Here is an 18,766-nt window from a genome sequence, read left to right on the forward strand (position 1 = left end):
GTTTTTGAAAATGTTACAAACTTGCTCTTTAGTAATCGCTAATTCTAAGCAGTTGTTAACATTGACATCCTCAAGGGCTTTGAGTCTTAGATAATTAAAATCTTTCGTGTCGAAGCGACAATAGAAATCATTTAACTCGTTGGCCAATGTTTTTTCGTCTCTTGTAGCAAGATTATTTTTAAATTTGACTTGTGCTCCTGCCATTTTGTTCATGATGCCCCACGTCTGTCTCATGTCACTTGTATTAATTGAGTCTTCCAGCTTGGTGCGGTAGTTTCTCCTCCCTTCCTCAAGAACGACGTTGAGATTTCGTTGAGCAATTTTCCTTGTCTGTCCATCGCCACTCATAAATGCTCTTTTCTTTTTGATTATTTCCCGTTTTATTTTTGCAGTGACCCATGGTTTATTGTTGGGGTATATCTTGATGCTCTTAGTACTGACACACATGTTTTCACAGAATTTGATGTAATTTGTCACTGCGTCGACCCATTCTTCCAGATTTGAAGTGGTCTCTTTGAACAAATTCCAGTCAGTGCAGTCTAGACATCCCTGTAGTTTGAGAATATTGTCTTGCGTCCATTCTTGTACGTTTTTTTGAATGATTTTTCCTTCTTTAAGTTTTGTACGGTAAGTAGGCAGCAGTTGTATTGTTTTGTGGTCCGATGATGGTGGGCCTGATGGAATAAAAGGGCGAATCTTAAAAGAATGTGCTGAACAACTAGCTGAACCTTTCCAAGATATTTTTTCTACTTCATTACTAAACCATGAGATACCACCTGTGTGGAAGTCATCTATAATTGTACCTGTTCCAAAGGTTTCCAAACCAAAGGAAATGAATGACTATAGACCTGTTTCACTTACTTCCATTGTGTCTAAATGTTTAGAAAAATTGGTTAAAATGTTTCTTCTGAATGATCTTTGTAATAAGTTAGACCCTTTACAATTTGCTTACCAAAAGGGTAAAGGTGTAGACGATGCCATCCTAAATATTTTAAACTGTGTCTACAAACATCTGGACTTACCGAACACTTATGTAAGATTGCTCTTTATGGATTTCTCATCAGCTTTTAACACTATACAACTTCATTTACTCATTGAAAAGATGAAAGCGTTGCAGATTAGTCCATACATAATACTATGGGCTAATGAATTTTTGACCCAGAGAGCTCAGAGGGTTAGGGTAAACAATGTTATATCTAATGAACGCATAGTTAACACAGGGGCGCCCCAGGGGGCTGTAACATCGCCATTGTGGTTCATTTTGTACACCAATGATTTTCAATCCGATAGTTATTGTTGCTCCTTCACAAAATTCGCTGATGATGCGGCTCTTCTTGCCCTGCTCTCAGAGAGCTCAGACGTAAATGAGTATTTCAAAGAACTAGAACACATTGAGGAATACTGTAAAGATAATTTTTTATTATTAAATGTAAAAAAACCCAAAGAAATGATAATCGATTTTCGTAGGGACAAGAAGGGAAATGATATTGCTTCTGTAGCTGGAGAGACTATTGAAATTGTGCAAACCTTTAAATACCTTGGTACTATCCTAGACAATAAACTAAATTTTACTGCAAATACTGATTATATCAGCAAAAAAGGGCAGCAAAGATTACGACTACTAAGAAAACTGTCCTCGTTTAATGTTAGCGAAAAGGCCTTGGCTATGTTTTATCACGCTCACATCTGCAATATTTTAAGTTTCAATATCACTGCCTGGTATGGCAATCTGAGCATTAAAAATAAAAATAAACTTAATAGAATCCAAAATGCTGCTGGCAAAATCATTGGCAAAAAACAAACCCCATTTGGGCAGTTGTTTGAGACAAACATCTATAAAAAAGCTAACAAGATCCTCGAAATAAAGAATCACCCTTTGTGTCAGGACTTTGTGATTTTACCATCACAAAAGAGATACAAGACACCGATAGCAAAGACAAACAGACACAAACACTCTTTTGTTCCCCTGGCAATCAAATCATTAAATAAGAACAATCTGGTATAAACTTTGTCACATGTAAATTATGAGTGAGTCTGGTGTGAATGTACACTTTGGTTTCTTATAGTTATAATGTTTTTTGTTTGGTGTAATGCACAAATTGTAAGACAAATTTCCTTACGGATAATAAAGATTATTATTATTATTATTATTATTATTATTATTATTAACTGGCGTATTTTTCCTTTTGTGAAATTTGCACACGACAAAAAGAAACTATTCCCTAAAATATTGAAGTCTATAGCATTAGACTGAGTCATTGTAACATTTCCTTCATCTTGGCTAGAGTTTCTTTTAGATTCAACTTCTGAAATTACATCATCATCTTCAGAAATCTCAATTGTCACTTATTTACTTGCCAACTCTACAAAATTTACATTCATTGCATGTGAGATTTCGATAATATTATATGACTGAAGAATTTCATTTGTTGAACAGTGACTATTAGTTGGCATTCTGATATTACGATGCTAGCTACTATTTCAATAGATTAGATAAAGATGTTAAAAATCAAAGCAGCATTTATATACATGCAGCTAATATACAGCTGAAAGTAAAATTTTAACTCCGCTTTTAATATAAGGTATGATGTAACATTTTGGACATTTTGTAGAATTTCATTTAAAATTAAAATATTGTTAGCCGAAATATTTTTGAAAATGTATATAGATCTATTTATCAGTTGTGAATAACAGGTTCCAATATTTATAGCCAATGACACTTTTTTGTCAGTTCTTCCAAACGTGCATTCAGAACGGGTGTCACCCGGTGCGGACCGCACCCCACCCCTAGTGACGCCACTGGGCTACATCAGTGGTTCTAACACAGAACACAATGGGATACATCAGTGGTTCTAACACAGAACACAATGGGATACATCAGTGGTTCTAACACAGAACACAATGGGATACATCAGTGGTTCTAACACAGAACACAATGGGATACATCAGTGGTTCCAACACAGAACACAAATGGGCTACATCAGTGGTTCTAACACAGAACACAATGGGATACATCAGTGGTTCTAACACAGAACACAATGGGATACATCAGTGGTTCCAACACAGAACACAATGGGATACATCAGTGGTTCTAACACAGAACACAATAGGCTACATCAGTGTTGTTAAGATAGAGACGTACCCAATGAATTTATTTATGCAGTACTATTTTGAATTTTATTTTATCTAAAAGAAATTATTAAAGTGAATCAATAAATAGTTTGTTTTTTTCTTTTTTGTTTGTTTGTTTTTCATTGGAGATGGCTAGCTATTTGGTGTATCTGGTGTACAGAAGAAGGAAAATTGTGATCAGCTTATTTAAAAGGTCTATTCTAATATGTTGTCACGTTCTAGCTCCGCAGAATCAGATTTTTTAAGCTTTTCCGTAAGTACAATACAAAACTATCAACAAGGAAGAAGTTTAAAACTTGCTCTAGGCTTGTGGAGCAATAGATAATTCATTTAAAAAATAATAATCAACTAACTAGTGGTAATTAAAACTCATTCAATTCTTGATAGATTTAGTTGGCAACAGTAATCATTTAATTTCGCTTTATATTCGAGTTGTTTTTGTTTACCATTTTAAATTCTGTTAGACACATTCTCGTCACGTGAACATACTTGACCGGAAGTTTTCTCAGTCGGACAAGTTGACCCTGAAGGACAATGAATCCAAGTTACAAAAAAATATATAGTTGTAACAATACAAAATAGAAAATAATTCTTTGACTTCTTCTGTTTCCAATGTTCTGTATAATACATCTTTATACTTATTCCATTAGACAGAAGAATACTCAATGAAATACCATTGATGGGATGTTGAGACAGGAGACAATTCTTGTCTAGCTAGGTAGAACAATGGTGTACATTAGAGGAGAACATGTAAACTGTTCACCATTATTGAACACTCAGTCCTGAGTATGTGATCTGTTTAAAACTAGATCTATGTTATGCATTGAGTTATTCTCTAGTGCACTGTAACAATCGAAGCCAAAGCCTGGCAATGTGTACGACAGCACAAGACTGTGCAGTCACCAACACACCATTATATGGGCCTCCACAATATAACAAACAAATAAATATTTTTTAAACAAAATATGGACATCGATATAACGAATATATAGGAAATGGGATTAAATTTATCATTTCTATATTCCTTTTTTTTTCACAAATATAACATGTATTTATACATATATATAAGCGTGAAAGGGGAAGGGGGCGCCACAAACATCCTGCCCCGAGCCTCCACTTACTAAGATCTGGAACTGGGCGATCTTTCTTTTGTCTGATACCATCTCAGACTAGCGTACCACTGTGGATAAACTAAATGATTGTGTCCAAAGAGACAAACTCGTCTGCGCGGTTCTACCTTCATTTTCGAATACTATGTGCAGGGGAAATCATTGCAGTATTTCATGATCTAAAAAGATAAGTTTTTTTTATAAATATAGAAAACATTTTACTTAATATAAATTTAACATTTTTACGATTCATGTGACTGTTTACCTTCCATATTGAGAAGTTACTGCTGTCAGATGTGACTTCTGTAAGAGTGGAGCAAGCCAGGGATTTTAAGCTTGACTGTCGGAACAGAAAGACAGAATTCAATTAGACATTATTAAGTGACATTGCTAATGAGTCTTTTCTCTCTTTCTTTGTCTGCTTTATTGGTTTTGTTTTCGTTTGTTTTTTATGTCATACATAGTTCAGTGCTTTTTTATGTCATACATAGTTCAGTACTTTTTTTTAAGTCATACATAGTTCATTTCTTTTTTATGTCATACATAGTTCATTTCTTTTTTATGTCATACATAGTTCAGTACTTTTTTATGTCATACATAGTTCAGTACTTTTTTATGTCATACATAGTTCAGTGCTTTTTTATGTCATACATAGTTCAGTACTTTTTTATGTCATACATAGTTCAGTACTTTTTTATGTCATACATAGTTCAGTACTTTTTTATGTCATACATAGTTCAGTGCTTTTTTATGTCATACATAGTTCAGTACTTTTTTATGTCATACATAGTTCAGTACTTTTTTATGTCATACATAGTTCAGTACTTTTTTATGTCATACATAGTTCAGTACTTTTTTATGTCATACATAGTTCAGTACTATGCAACCTTGAGAAAATTTGAGAAGTAATTTTAGAATGGCTGACTACGTTTATAATTTATTTTTAAAAAGTACTTTGAGTTTCTATGTTTTTAATTATAAGACACTGTTAGAATATTTCATTCAAGAATTGTTTTAAAGAAGTAATAAACAATAAAATCATTAAAATACATCGTTACATTTACATATGTAACATTTTTCATAAACGGAACATTTATTACCCCGTCCCATTCCTTCCCTACCCCAGAACAATCCTGGTTAAGTGAATGTTTCAATCTACTGCACTTAACGTTCTAATAATAGCCATTCAGATCTAGATTTAGAACACGATGCGCAATATGTTCCTGAACATAAATTTATTAAACTCTTGAATAATGCACAGACTTATCTCTATATATTATACCTAAACTGGACGCGTCTATCTCCAAACAACTAACACTATACACAAAAAATGTAAAGCTGAGGTTACTGGAATGACATGGGATCAGATGAAGAAAGCTGAGGCTACTGGAATGACATGGGATCAGTTGAAGAAAGCTGAGGCTACTGGAATGACATGGGATCAGTTGAAGAAAGCTGAGGCTACTGGAATGACATGGGATCAGATGAAGAAAGCTGAGGCTACTGAAATGACATGGGATCAGATGAAGAAAGCTGAGGATACTGGAATGATATGGGATCAGATGAAGAAAGCTGAGGATACTGGAATGATATGGGATCAGATGAAGAAAGCTGAGAATACTGGAATGATATGGGATCAGATGAAGAAAGCTGAGGATACTGGAATGACATGGGATCAGATGAAGAAAGCTGAGGATACTGGAATGACATGGGATCAGATGAAGAAAGCTGAGGCTACAGGAATGACATGGGATCAGATGAAGAAAGCTGAGGCTACTGGAATGACATGGGATCAGATGAAGAAAGCTGAGGCTACTGGAATGACATGGGATCAGATGAAGAAAGCTGTTGAGAACCGAGTTCGGTGGAGAGAGGAGGTTGCGGCCCTTTGCTCCCCTGGAGTACACAGGATTAAGTCAGTCAGTTAAAAAGCTGAAATAAAGTTTTGTTTTCTAAATTATTTATAAAAAGTATTTTTATTTTTGGGTTATATTTAATATACATTATATAGATCTAAACTTTGAAAATTAAAGATCATAACATTTAAAGACAGAAGAGTGATTGCCCTAGATTCTTGGCCAATTCCCTTACAGCTTAAAAATAGTTATGTACAAATAATCAAATAAGAATGCGTCTTTGCTTTCCAGTGTAGGTACAATATATGTATTATAGATAGGTTGTGACCGTTGTGTTATAATGCCTAAATGCGGAAATAACCAAAGGCGTGTAGTCCGTTTAAGATAGATATTTTCTCGTTCCCTAGGCAAATTTAAATTATTATTTTTATTATTTTAAAAACTTAGAACGGTCAAACTAACCCTAAAGCCTAACCTTATCCAACAAGTTTGTAATTCTTTTTTTCAGCGGGTCCACCCACCCAGGTTTTAGAAGTTTCCACGAAGTTACGAACTGAATAGAGGTATTGTAAGAAAAATAGTTGGACAAATTTTCTGACGTTACACATTATTTAGCACATGAAGTCGTGGCTTACACAGTAGTTCACTAGCTAATTCAGATCTAGACTATTTCATGACAAGATTTGGTTCCAAAACATCCACTTCACCAGTTCTTTCATGAAAAAAAAACAATTACCTTGAAGTAGAAAGATGATTCGGCAGACACACTGGTACTGGACAGTTCAGTCGAATGAATTCTCCACCACCAGAGATCCTTCTCGTACTGTTTCTTCCACGCTCTGGATCAAAAAAATAAATCATCTACAGATAAAAAAAAACTCTGATCTAAGGATTACAAAACCGTGTTCTTTAAAGTGCAATTAGTCGAAGATGTACAAGAGAAAAACGAAGATGTGAGAAGAATTTATATTAATGGGAAACATTCAACATTGAGTATTAAATGAAACATGAACTAGTATTAGTAGCTAGAATAGTGTGTACACGTACTAACATATCGAATGTTAGAGCTATTATTAATCTGTATGTTGTTGATATATGACAATGTATACATAGGCCTATAATATGAACGTTATACTTTGTTCAGTTATGAACACCAGAGAAAGGTGTGTTTATCCTTTTTGAATGTAATTTGCCTAAAAATTTAAGTATAAGTTAAAGGTTAAATTGCAAACGGGGAAAAGTCTGGTTCTGTGAACCGTTTGATTGTCTAAGAGCTGAGCCGAAGGCTCTCCGAGCTCTAGGTTTAAAAAAAAAACCTGTTTGAACCACCGTTCTGTCTGGAAGAGATGCGAGTCAATGCCTATATAAAGCATTGCTATTTCCGATATATCTGGCACTCCGGGCGCATGGGCTAGAAAGCATGGCCGAAGGCCGAGTATACCAGGAACCTCCGACATTTTCCTATGTTGTACCACGCTAACCGTGCAGGACTCGCCATTAATGTAACGGTCCCTTGAGGAACGGCGCATGGATTATCGACAGGACTTTAGCTGAACCTAACATAAAAGTGACAGCGTCAATACCTGAGCAAAAAAAAGAGTTACCTTTCCTAAACAGAAAGGTTTAGTTGCATACCTGAACAAGAAAGCAGTGACAAGTACACCAGCCAGACTGACAGAACCCAGAAATCCTGCTATGATTCCTGTCACTGTTCCAGACAAAGCTTTTTAAAAAAAAATGACAAGGAAAGGAATTAGAAATTTAGGCCCAAAAAAATAATTAGAGCCGCACAACTTAATAGTTTTTATTTCATATCACAACCCAAAGCACTTAACAAATTGTGAATGTAGACAGTTAACAAATTAGGATCTTCAACTAGATGCCCTAAACAGCTAAAAAATAGTATGATCGCCATTTATAACCTCTTCCGTGTCAAATGAAATCTTAATAAAAAGTCCCTAGTATCACTTTTTTTTATTTGGATGGGGCATAACTGCAGTGAGTATAATTTCTTTAAAATCAACTCAGAAAACAAAATTTGCGACTTTAGTCTACTATGAGATTCGGATATTTGCAGGCTCTCTCTCTCTCTCTCTCTCTCTCTCTCTGTCTCTCTCTCTCTCTCTCTCTCTCTCTCTCTCTGGCTTTGAACAATCACAGGATCTCATTGGTTTACTCTTGTGTTTGTTAATTGAACAAGGCAGTAACAACACTTTTAGTCACATCAACCATGACCGTCATTTATGTTTGCAAGTTTCTTTGCATTTTTGGGGGTTTTTCTATATTTAGAGACCACGGGAGAGAAACGAAAAGTCTGTCTGTCAGTTTATCTCTCTCTCTCTCTCTCTCTCTCTCTGTGAGTTTGTGTGTGTGTGTGTCTGTCTGTGCCAAAGGTATTAAAAGTCCAGCTACCCTTCAATATACCACAGTGGCCTGTCCACCATACAAGATGTAGAAGATAGCTATACATTAATCAAGGGGAAAACAAATGAACTCTTTACAAAAGCACTATAAATGTTACGAAGTAGTGATAAGAGGTAAAGAGACCCGTTACTTCACTCCAGCGCAGTCCCAATGGAGACAGTTTGGATACGTTATGCTTCATTAGCGAGAAGTCATTAGAAGCCAGTGATCCAATGTGTAGTCAATAAATAAGTCCTCGAGTTAGTTAGTCCTCATGGAAATGTTCCACTTTCCCAGCATTTACTATCTGAATATCACAAACAAGACACCAATGGTTCTCAATAGCTCTAAAGAGAATTCTCTTCTCTAATAAATGTATTTAATTTCATCTCTTTATCACAGCGCTCAGCTTCTGAACCGGCTGTTCCGGGTTCAAATCCTAGTAAAGACTGGGATTTTAACTTTCGGGATCTTTAGGGCGCCTATGAGTCCACCCAGAACTAATTGGTACCTGACATTAGCTTTGCCATAAAATCAGATGACCTTTACATCATCTGCCCTATTGGGACCGAAATGAGAGAAATGGGTATATTAAATCTAACGAAGTAAAGGACTGCGCTGACCAGTGCTCGAACCAGTGACCCTTCAATACAATTTCGCCTAGCAGCAACGTATTGCTAAGCGAACTAGCCACTAGACCATCCAAATGTCCAGAAAAACATCTTTCAGTACCCTCCAGTGAGAGATGAACGGTCACAGCCCCGACCCAACTTCACCAGACCCGTCCTCACCAGTAATTGGAACAGAGCCGCAACAGATACATGAGACTTGCTCTATTTGAAGTAATACTATATTCCTGGTATCACATTCTTCTTAGATAAATCTCATTTGTCCCTTTAATGTATTTTATGCTTTGCTTTGTTCTTCCACTTATAAGTAAGTGTCTTTCTGTGGCTAGGTATATGAAGACACAATACAATGAAATTGGACACCTGCTGGTAACGTAATTCAAAACAACTACTCTTCTTGAATATCTCAGTACTCACTGAATTCTGAAGGTGCATTCTATAAAGTTGGCCTCTTACTATTCGGCCCAACCAAAGTTGTAGTTGACGATAGAGTTGAGTCAAAGACTCTTGAAACTCTCGAATCTAGGCCAACGAAATTTCCCTTTCTCAAACCTGCCTTAACATCCAAGCAGATGTCAATAGATCACAGAATTATTTCCAGCGCCTTGAATCCCAAAACTCTAAAGACTAGACACGCTGTCGTGCAAGTGTCCGCTGTGAAGGTGGGGGTCTTGGCAGGGTTTTGGCAGGGTTTTGGCAGGGTCTTGTTGGAGCTGTCCTTTGTCCCGACTAGTGCAATGAACAAAGCTCTAAAACAGCCCAACGGAACTCTTGGTTTGCTACTCTATTGGCCTTGTCGTCTGCTGTAACGACCGTTTCCGGGGCCACTATGAGGTGTAATGCGTATCCCTGTGATCGGCTCAGGTTTAATGTACTATAGGATGTCATTTTCAACTGTTATCTCAGTCCATACATTTGTCTAGGACAATGTAGGACAGTCTAGGACAATGTAGGACAGTCTAGGACAATGTAGGACAATGTAGGACAGTCTAGGACAATGTAGGACAGTCTAGGACAATGTAGGACAGTCTAGGACAATGTAGGACAATGTAGGACAGTATAGGACAATGTAGGACAGTCTAGGACAATGTAGGACAATGTAGGACAGTCTAGGACAATGTAGGACAATGTAGGACAGTCTAGGACAATGTAGTACAATGTAGGACAGTCTAGGACAATGTAGGACAATGTAGGACAGTCTAGGACAATGTAGGACAGTCTAGGACAATGTAGGACAGTCTAGGACAATGTAGGACTTTAGACTCTGGATGTTGAATAGGTGGAGGTCAATAATGTCATTCATTATGTTTTGTATATCTTTGACATTACCTTCACCTCTATTTTCTGGTGTATGCCCCGCTGCCTTTACTCTATTTTCCAGTAAACGCCCCACTGCGTTGACCCTTGTTTTTAGGCATACGTCCACTTGTTTTTCTGGTGTCCACTTCACTGCTTTGTCGTGTAGGTCACATTGACTTGAGCGTTTTTTTTAAATGTTTTTTAGCTTAAATGCCATGACCTTAATTATTGACATGCCATATAGTTGACATTTCAAATCTTTGCTTTAAAGTCTGTTTCTGCGACCAGTCATGATGTTAATCGAACCATCAACAAGACCAAAACAACAAACCCAAAGTGTACTGATGGCAACATCTAAATTAGCTTAACGCCTAATTGAACAGAAGTGCGTCGTCCATTGACAAATAAATGTTTGTTCCCGAAGAAGTGCTGTAGCGCTATTCCGGTATGACCAGAGGAGGGGCTAACTCAGTCGAGTGGGGTGGAAGTTATAGTGTGTGTGTGTGTTGCTATGGTGACGCTGGGAAAGGGTTAGCGATTGGTTGTGAATGATGCAAGATAAACGGCAGTGTCGTCAGCGGTCTGAGTTAGAGGGAGACGACTCCATATCAGAACGCCAGAGTATTATAGTTTTGTAGTGATTTAGATTTAGTTCAAAATACTATTTTCTATTATCACCAAAGTCTATCACATTGATCTCAATTCATCTCAAGTGGAATTTGTTTATTCTCTAATAAAATGTTTATTTAGTTTTGTTCACAAAAGACGTTATTCAAGTTATTTCACGTTTTACAAGTTATGTTATAACACGCCTACATCGGCTTAGTTGTCTACAAGCAGTTCAATACTAGGCCTACACGTCAACGACCGCCAACAACAGTGGGAAGCACATACACTATTTTGTATAAGTAACTTAAAACTTACGACTTGATATTTTGATGAGTGAGTTGAGTATTTACTTAGGTATTTAGGGCTGCTAAAACTGTCATATGTTAAATGTTCTTATACAGGCACGCTATTAAGGAAAGCGATACAATGTCTATTAGGTATATACAAATTAATACACTTGTCACATTTTGACTTGTACGCTTGTCAATTACATACAAAGTTAAAAACAAGGAAATAAAAAAAATATTTTATAGAGAAAAAAAAACAAAGCTTATATTAAGTCTAGTTGTATTAATTAGTTTGGACCAGTCATGTACGGCAATTAGATTCATAAAAGACCTAGACTAACAATAATAAATCTATGAGTTTAGAAATATTTGATCCATTGTTTTCTATTTAGCGCAACGTCATGCTTTTAGCTTTCTCAATACGCTAGGATGATCCTATTACTTGTCTGGACCAGTCGAACATAATAGAACAGGCATATACCATTTAGTTCAGTTCAGTTTAGTTTAGATAGATAGATAGATAGATAGATAGATAGATAGATAGATAGATAGATAGATAGATAGATAGATAGATAGATAGATAGATAGATAGATAGATAGATAGATAGATAGATAGATAGATAGATAGATAGATAGATATGTAAAAGATAAGTTAATAACTAAATAACTGTGCATGAGCTGGTGTGTTTATAGAGAGGGTGGGGTGGGGGAGTTGTTGACCTGATGTAATCAACAAGGGCGTGCGAAACAAAATTGGATTTCGCTCCAATGATTTCTTAGCCAACCAGCAATAAAATATGTTCAGATAACTGACATAGATTTGTAAGTAATAGATACCAGCTCTATCCTGGTCACGCCTCATTGCACCCAGCTATCTGATAATACTCACGCTTGGAGCTGCAGTACTCATTGGAGAAGCCACACACCGGAACGTCCACAGGCCTGACCCCGTAGTTGTAGGGCCAAGGCAAGGTGACACTGACCTCGAGGTCCACTGTGTCCGTGTCGTACTTCCAAATAAGTGCAGGCTGAAATGGTAAACTGCAGACTTAGTTCACAGTTTCATATAGAAATCAGATCTGCAAGAATAATTATAGTTGGGCGAAATCTCGTAGACAATGTATAAGACAAGTAACATTTTGTTTTTCCTTAAATGGAACAAAAAGCAAATAAATGACTGAACCAACAAAGCAACACAACTTTATACCTAAAACATTTATTTTAAAGGCTTAAGTCACACATGACTTTTATATTGGAATGAAAGCAGAAGAGGCGAGAAGAGAACTTAGGCAGACTTTGGTTAGGCTTGCACTGAAGTGTGGCAGACTTTAGATAGGTTTGCATTGAAGTGTGGCAGACCAGACTTTGTAAATCACAGCTAGAACTGTGCAGCAGCCATTGAACAAAAAAATGCAGTTTTTAAACTTTTTGTACCTGCTCTACGACACATTAACTATTTTAAAAAATTCAAAATGCCTTTAGGTCTAGTCCGGGGCTCGGTGGCTTCAGAATCTAGGATCCTGGGTTCGAATCTCGGTGAAGACTGTGATTTTGGATTTCGGGATTTTTAGGGCGCCAATGAGTCCATCCAACTCGAAAGGGTATCTAACTTTTGTTGGGGAAAGTAAAGGCGGTGGGTCGTTGTGCTGGCCACATGTCAACCTGTTCGTAAGCCGTTGGCCATAGAAACAGATGACCTGAACATCATCTGCCCCTTAGATCGCAAGGTCTGAAAGGGAAACTTTACTTAAGGTGTAGTCCAATGCTGTCAAACCGATTTTCGGCTAGAGCCCATATAGCCCTAAATGATTCGTATATCACAGGCTAAGACAATACTAAAGTATTGTGGTGTGAAAGAGTGACCTCTGCAGCCTAATTAAGCTCTGTAAGCAGACTTCTAGGAGGGCCTTATATAGGCATCCCTGGTGTCGTCTATGGTGTAAGAGCTTGGTGAGATGAATAATTTATGTCTAGCAAGCAAGTAACAAGTCAAAACAAACCGTTAAAACTCCAGTGGACATGTTATAGAAGGCAAAGGTCAGGTCGCTCTCACGATAGCCCCTTTGATTGATTCTTACAGGTACGTTGACACCTGAAAATATATAGCCACATTTAGTCCACTTTAAAATGTCAACTTAATAGTACTGCTGTAGTATTTACGTTAATAGGACTATTGTGATAGTAGTCGATCTTATAGCACCAAGGTTTTAAAAAAATATTTTTAAGTGACTAATGACTCCATAATTAAGGTTCTTTATTTCTGAGATCTTGCTGTTTTTATTAAATGAAAACAACATTTAATTCTATCAAATAGCTCCAGCCCACTGTGTCTTTTGTGTGTGTGTGTGTGTGTGTGTTAATTTATTTTCAGCATTTGCCTCTCCTCTGAATCACGAGCTGCTAAAAAATACTGGAGCTTCAAAAGGGATATTGGTTAAGCATCTTGCCTAAGTGACGGTGGTGAGATCCAAATCAGGTTCACAGAGTCAGCACCAACAGAAAGTCTTGTAGTTTGGGGGCAAGGAGACTCTGAGCGCCGACTAGCAAACGAGTCAGAATTACCTGGGAATGTCCGGTTCCACATTTTGTGGGTGAGAGCTGTTCCATTCATTGGGTTCCCTTCCTCGTATAAAGTCTCATTCAAGACAGTAGCAAACATCATGACAGCATCATAGTAGCATGAAACATATGGAGACACCTGAAAGTGAATGTATGTATGTATGTATGTAGATATATATAATAATAATAGATAGATAGATAGATAGATAAAGATAGATAGATAGATAGATAAAGATAGATAGATAAAGATAGATAGATAGATAGATAGATAGATAGATAGATAGATAGATAGATAGATAGATAGATAGATAGATAGATAGATAGATAGATAGATAGGTAGGTTGCAGGGCCGGCCCTACAGATTTTGCAGATCTATATTTATATGCCAGTGACTATAAAAGTAAATTAAGTATTGTAACTTTCTGTTTTGGTTAAAATTCGCCCTATTATTTTTATTAAAGAAAGCTGACAATGCCGATTTTTGTTATCGCGAGTAGGATTGGCGCTTTCCATATTGAATGACACCCCAAAATGACACTTTTTTCTATTTTTCAGGATATTTGTATGAGTTTTCAGGATATTTTAATAATTTCAGGAGATTCATGACTTTTTTTCGTATACTTTGCCATTTCAGGAGATTTCCAGGAAAATCAGTAGACCGAGGGAACCCTGTTAAGCTAAAATGGTCTAATTTGATAATTTACATCTAGAGTTAGCGCGGGGCCAATGAAAGTGTGGGGCCCAGTGCGGCCGCATAGGTTGCAGTGCCCTAAGGCCGGCCCTGGTAAGTAGGTAGGTAGGTAGATAGATAGATAGAAGCCCAATACAAAAATACACACGAGAAAAATCCCCCAAATATTTTTTTCCAAGCCCACACTTCAATTTCATGTTTTTAATCGTTAATACACCTCAGTCCTCACTCTAACATCCTCAGTCCTCACTCTAACATCCTCAGTCCTCACTCTAATATCCTCAGTCCTCACTCTAACATCCTCAGTCCTCACTCTAATATCCTCAGTCCTCACTCTAACATCCTCAGTCCTCACTCTAATATCCTCAGTCATCACTCTAACATCCTCAGTCCTCACTCTAATAACCTCAGTCCTCCCTCTAACATCCTCAGTCCTCACTCTAATATCCTCAGTCATCACTCTAACATCCTCAGTCCTCACTCTAATAACCTCAGTCCTCCCTCTAACATCCTCAGTCCTCACTCTAACATACTCAGTCCTCACTCTAACATACTCAGTCATAACTTTAACATCCTCAGTCCTCACTCTAACATACTCAGTCCTCACTCTTACATACTCAGTCATCACTCTAACATACTCAGTCCTCACTCTAACATCCTCAGTCCTCACTCTAACATCCTCAGTCCTCACTCTAATATACTCAGTCCTCACTCTAACATCCTCAGTCCTCACTCTAATATCCTCAGTCATCACTCTAACATCCTCAGTCCTCACTCTAATAACCTCAGTCCTCCCTCTAACATCCTCAGTCCTCACTCTAACATACTCAGTCCTCACTCTAACATACTCAGTCATAACTTTAACATCCTCAGTCCTCACTCTAACATACTCAGTCCTCACTCTTACATACTCAGTCATCACTCTAACATACTCAGTCCTCACTCTAACATCCTCAGTCCTCACTCTAACATCCTCAGTCCTCACTCTAATATACTCAGTCATCACTCTAACATACTCAGTCCTCACTCTAACATCCTCAGTCCTCACTCTAATATCCTTAGTCATCACTCTAACATCCTCAGTCCTCACTCTAACATCCTCAGTCCTCACTCTAACATCCTCAGTCCTCACGCTAACATCATCAGTCCTCACTCTAACATCCTCAGTCCTCACTCTAACATACTCAGTCCTCACTCTAATATACTCAGTCCTCACTCTAATATCCTTAGTCATCACTCTAACATCCTCAGTCCTCACTCTAACATCCTCAGTCCTCACTCTAACATCATCAGTCCTCACTCTAACATCCTCAATCCTCACTCTAATAACCTCAGTCCTAACTCTAGCATCGTTAATCCTCACTCTAACATCCTCAGTCCTCACTCTAATAACCTCAGTCCTCACTCTAGCATCCTTAGTCATCCCTCTAACATCCTCAGTCCTCACTCTAATAACCTCAGTCCTCACTTTAGCATCCTTAGTCCTTACTCTAATAACTTCAGTCCTCACTCTAACATCCTCAGTCCTTACTCTAACATACTCAGTCCTCACTCTAATAACCTCAGTCCTCACTCTAGCATCCTCAGTCCTCGCTCTAATATCCTCAGTCATTACTCTAACATTCGCTCTGCCTATCATTCTAGAGAATGTTTCTCTTACCATCAGCAGCTCTAATGTTATCGTGACCTATGCTTGTTAAACTCAACTAGATCTAGTTCTTTTTTTTTTATTCTGTTCAGGTTTTAATGGAAATGTTTTTAAATCTCATTCCAAACTTTGATATTATTGGACAACAAAATTACAACACAGACTGCAGCTTGCAATCAGAATATGGATGTCTTTCAAATTGCTATTAGTGTCTTTTTTTTAATGATCTGAAAAAAATTTAAATTTCTTATATATATATGTATATATGGAAGCCACACTTTTTTTTAGCTCAGACTTAATGACGTCACTGACTCACTTCTGATTGGTTGTAGAAATAGTTGAAATCTGTCGCTGACCTCTGAACGACCTCTGTCGTAAAGTTCTCATTTTCTGATCGCCATTTGTCCACAAAAGGCCACAGAGCATGACCTAGAGATTTCAGAAAGTCCTGGGGAAGAGACATGGAAAGTTCTTTTTTTTTATTGCAACTATTGAATAGAGAATTTCATGATGACTTTTTGTCTTAGAAACAATTGATTTACTACTAGGCAAGACAAAAGGGGTGGGCAGACAATGTCAGCAGACTTTAAGGTCAGTCAAATGGCGGGTGAAGAAAGCGAGATTTCAAAACGTCTAGGGGTGTTTTATTTTCACCTCTTGAACCCTAATAGGGCCTCACCAAACTTGTGATCAGTCTCTTGTCTAGAATTAAATCGAACAATCTAGGTCATTTTGTTTGCGATGTTTCCATGTACGTAGCACTTATGTCTATGATCAATCAGAAAAATGTAATGACAGTCTTCTTATAATAGCACGTATCAGGGGCACTAATTCAAGGCTAGTTACGAAATTTCCATAAGGAATCCGCACCCCCCCCCCCCCCAAAATATACACCATTAAAAAAGTAAAGCGAAGTGACAATGATCAAATTTCATGAGCCAACCAAAGGATGGTGGGAGATTAGACCCCCAACCCCCTTCCTTAATAAAAGTCGCTAGGTTCCATTAAATACAGTAAATCTATAATAATTCAGACTGAGAATAACTACAGCAAATTAGTCACAAAATTCCAGGTTCAATCCAGCAAAAAAGACATAAGATAATTGACTTGCACTTTTTATTTTTATTAGATATAGCCAGATATAGCGCTATGGACACATCAGAGAATGCATTTTTGAAAGCTTAGCTAGAGTACACAAAAACTAATAGGACTGACTCAACCCACCCCAACCTTCGACAAAAATTCGGTCACCAGTAATGTCCATATAAATGTTTGAAATAAATAAAATGTCAAGCTTCTAAGGGGCCCGGGTAGATATGAGGGCAATACATTTTTAAAGATAACTAAAAATCTATGAACACCATTCAAAATATTTTGAACTTCTATCAATTCTAATACTAACTTGAACCTTCAACTCTAGCCACTTTAGAAAGCGCACAAATCCAATACTTTCTGAATAAGTAGCAAATGCTTAATTATCGAGTAATATTGAGTTCGGATTGTAACTCCTCATAACAGACTTTACACTAGCAAACACTTACCTGGTCTCTGCTAGAATCATTTGTTCTCAAAACACTTGAAGGATATTGTGACGCAGTGTCTTGAATAAAATAAACGTATTGGCCGGAAGTGGCGTATCCCAGGTCGTAGGCGCTCAACAAGAGTGCCCTAGTTTCTGGCTGCCTACAGAATATCATAAAAACTGAAGAGAGAAAGAGAGAGTTAAAGAGAAAGAAAGTACGAGAGGAAGAGAGAGAAAGAGAGAAAGAGAGAGAGAGAAAGAGAGAGAAAGAGAGAAAGAGAGAGAGAAAGAGATGGTAAAAGAAAAACAAACAACTAGTGCGATAGAGAATTTGAAAGCTTGAGAAAGAGAACGTAAGAGAGAGAGAGAGTCAGAAGAGAGAGACGGAGAAATAGAAAGCTAGAGAAATTTAAAAAAAGTTCCCCTTTCAGACTTCACGATCTGTTTTTGTGGCCCAAGGTTAACGAGGTGTAATGTGGCCAGCACAACGACCAACCGCCTTTACTTTTCCTCAACTAATGTCAGGTACCCATTAGAGCTTGGTTAACTCGCCCAAGGATCCCGAAATAAAAAATTCCAGTCTTCACCACGATTGGAACAAAAACAACTATAATGTCAGTATAAAGGTTGTCTACCTCTAGCAGTAAGTATGGCACTGTCCCATAGTCTGTGCAGACTATCATTGGTGTAGGTACTTGCTGTCAAGGCAAAGGTGTTATACACGTTAGTCCTGTTAGTGCTGAAAATGTACCAGATTTATTTATAAATGTCTGGATTCAAAGGGGAGAGAATTGATGCTGTTTCTTTTACATTGTAAAGTGATACATCGTTAGATGTTAACAGTGAAATCAAAATTAATGTCGCCACTAGATAATTTGCATATTCTTGGTTTATTGCTAAAATATTTCGTGAAATGTTGAATAACATAAGGCTTGGTTTCTTGTCTACAATGTGGGGCTGAGCTAACATGTAGAGCTGTAGATTTAGTTATTTCAGACCTTCAGTAATATTTTTAATTTTGT

General features: G+C 37.3%; 1 protein-coding gene across 1 annotated transcript in view; it reads right to left on the reverse strand.

The window, feature by feature from the left end:
* Positions 1-18,766, reverse strand: part of LOC106052431 (atrial natriuretic peptide receptor 1-like) — an 81,809-nt gene that overhangs the window by 31,860 nt on the left and 31,183 nt on the right. Inside the window, exons 6-15 of the mRNA XM_056014541.1 lie at positions 18,380-18,483; positions 17,764-17,924; positions 16,539-16,670; positions 13,887-14,022; positions 13,325-13,416; positions 12,214-12,352; positions 7,733-7,820; positions 6,834-6,936; positions 4,507-4,581; positions 3,579-3,656 (exon numbers count right to left, since the gene is read on the reverse strand). Of these exons, the coding sequence (XP_055870516.1) occupies positions 3,579-3,656; positions 4,507-4,581; positions 6,834-6,936; positions 7,733-7,820; positions 12,214-12,352; positions 13,325-13,416; positions 13,887-14,022; positions 16,539-16,670; positions 17,764-17,924; positions 18,380-18,483 (1,108 nt within the window). The remainder of the gene's footprint in view (positions 1-3,578; positions 3,657-4,506; positions 4,582-6,833; positions 6,937-7,732; positions 7,821-12,213; positions 12,353-13,324; positions 13,417-13,886; positions 14,023-16,538; positions 16,671-17,763; positions 17,925-18,379; positions 18,484-18,766) is intronic.

The sequence above is a fragment of the Biomphalaria glabrata genome, chromosome 16 (assembly GCF_947242115.1).
Source record: "Biomphalaria glabrata chromosome 16, xgBioGlab47.1, whole genome shotgun sequence".
NCBI classification, from domain to species: domain Eukaryota; kingdom Metazoa; phylum Mollusca; class Gastropoda; family Planorbidae; genus Biomphalaria; species Biomphalaria glabrata.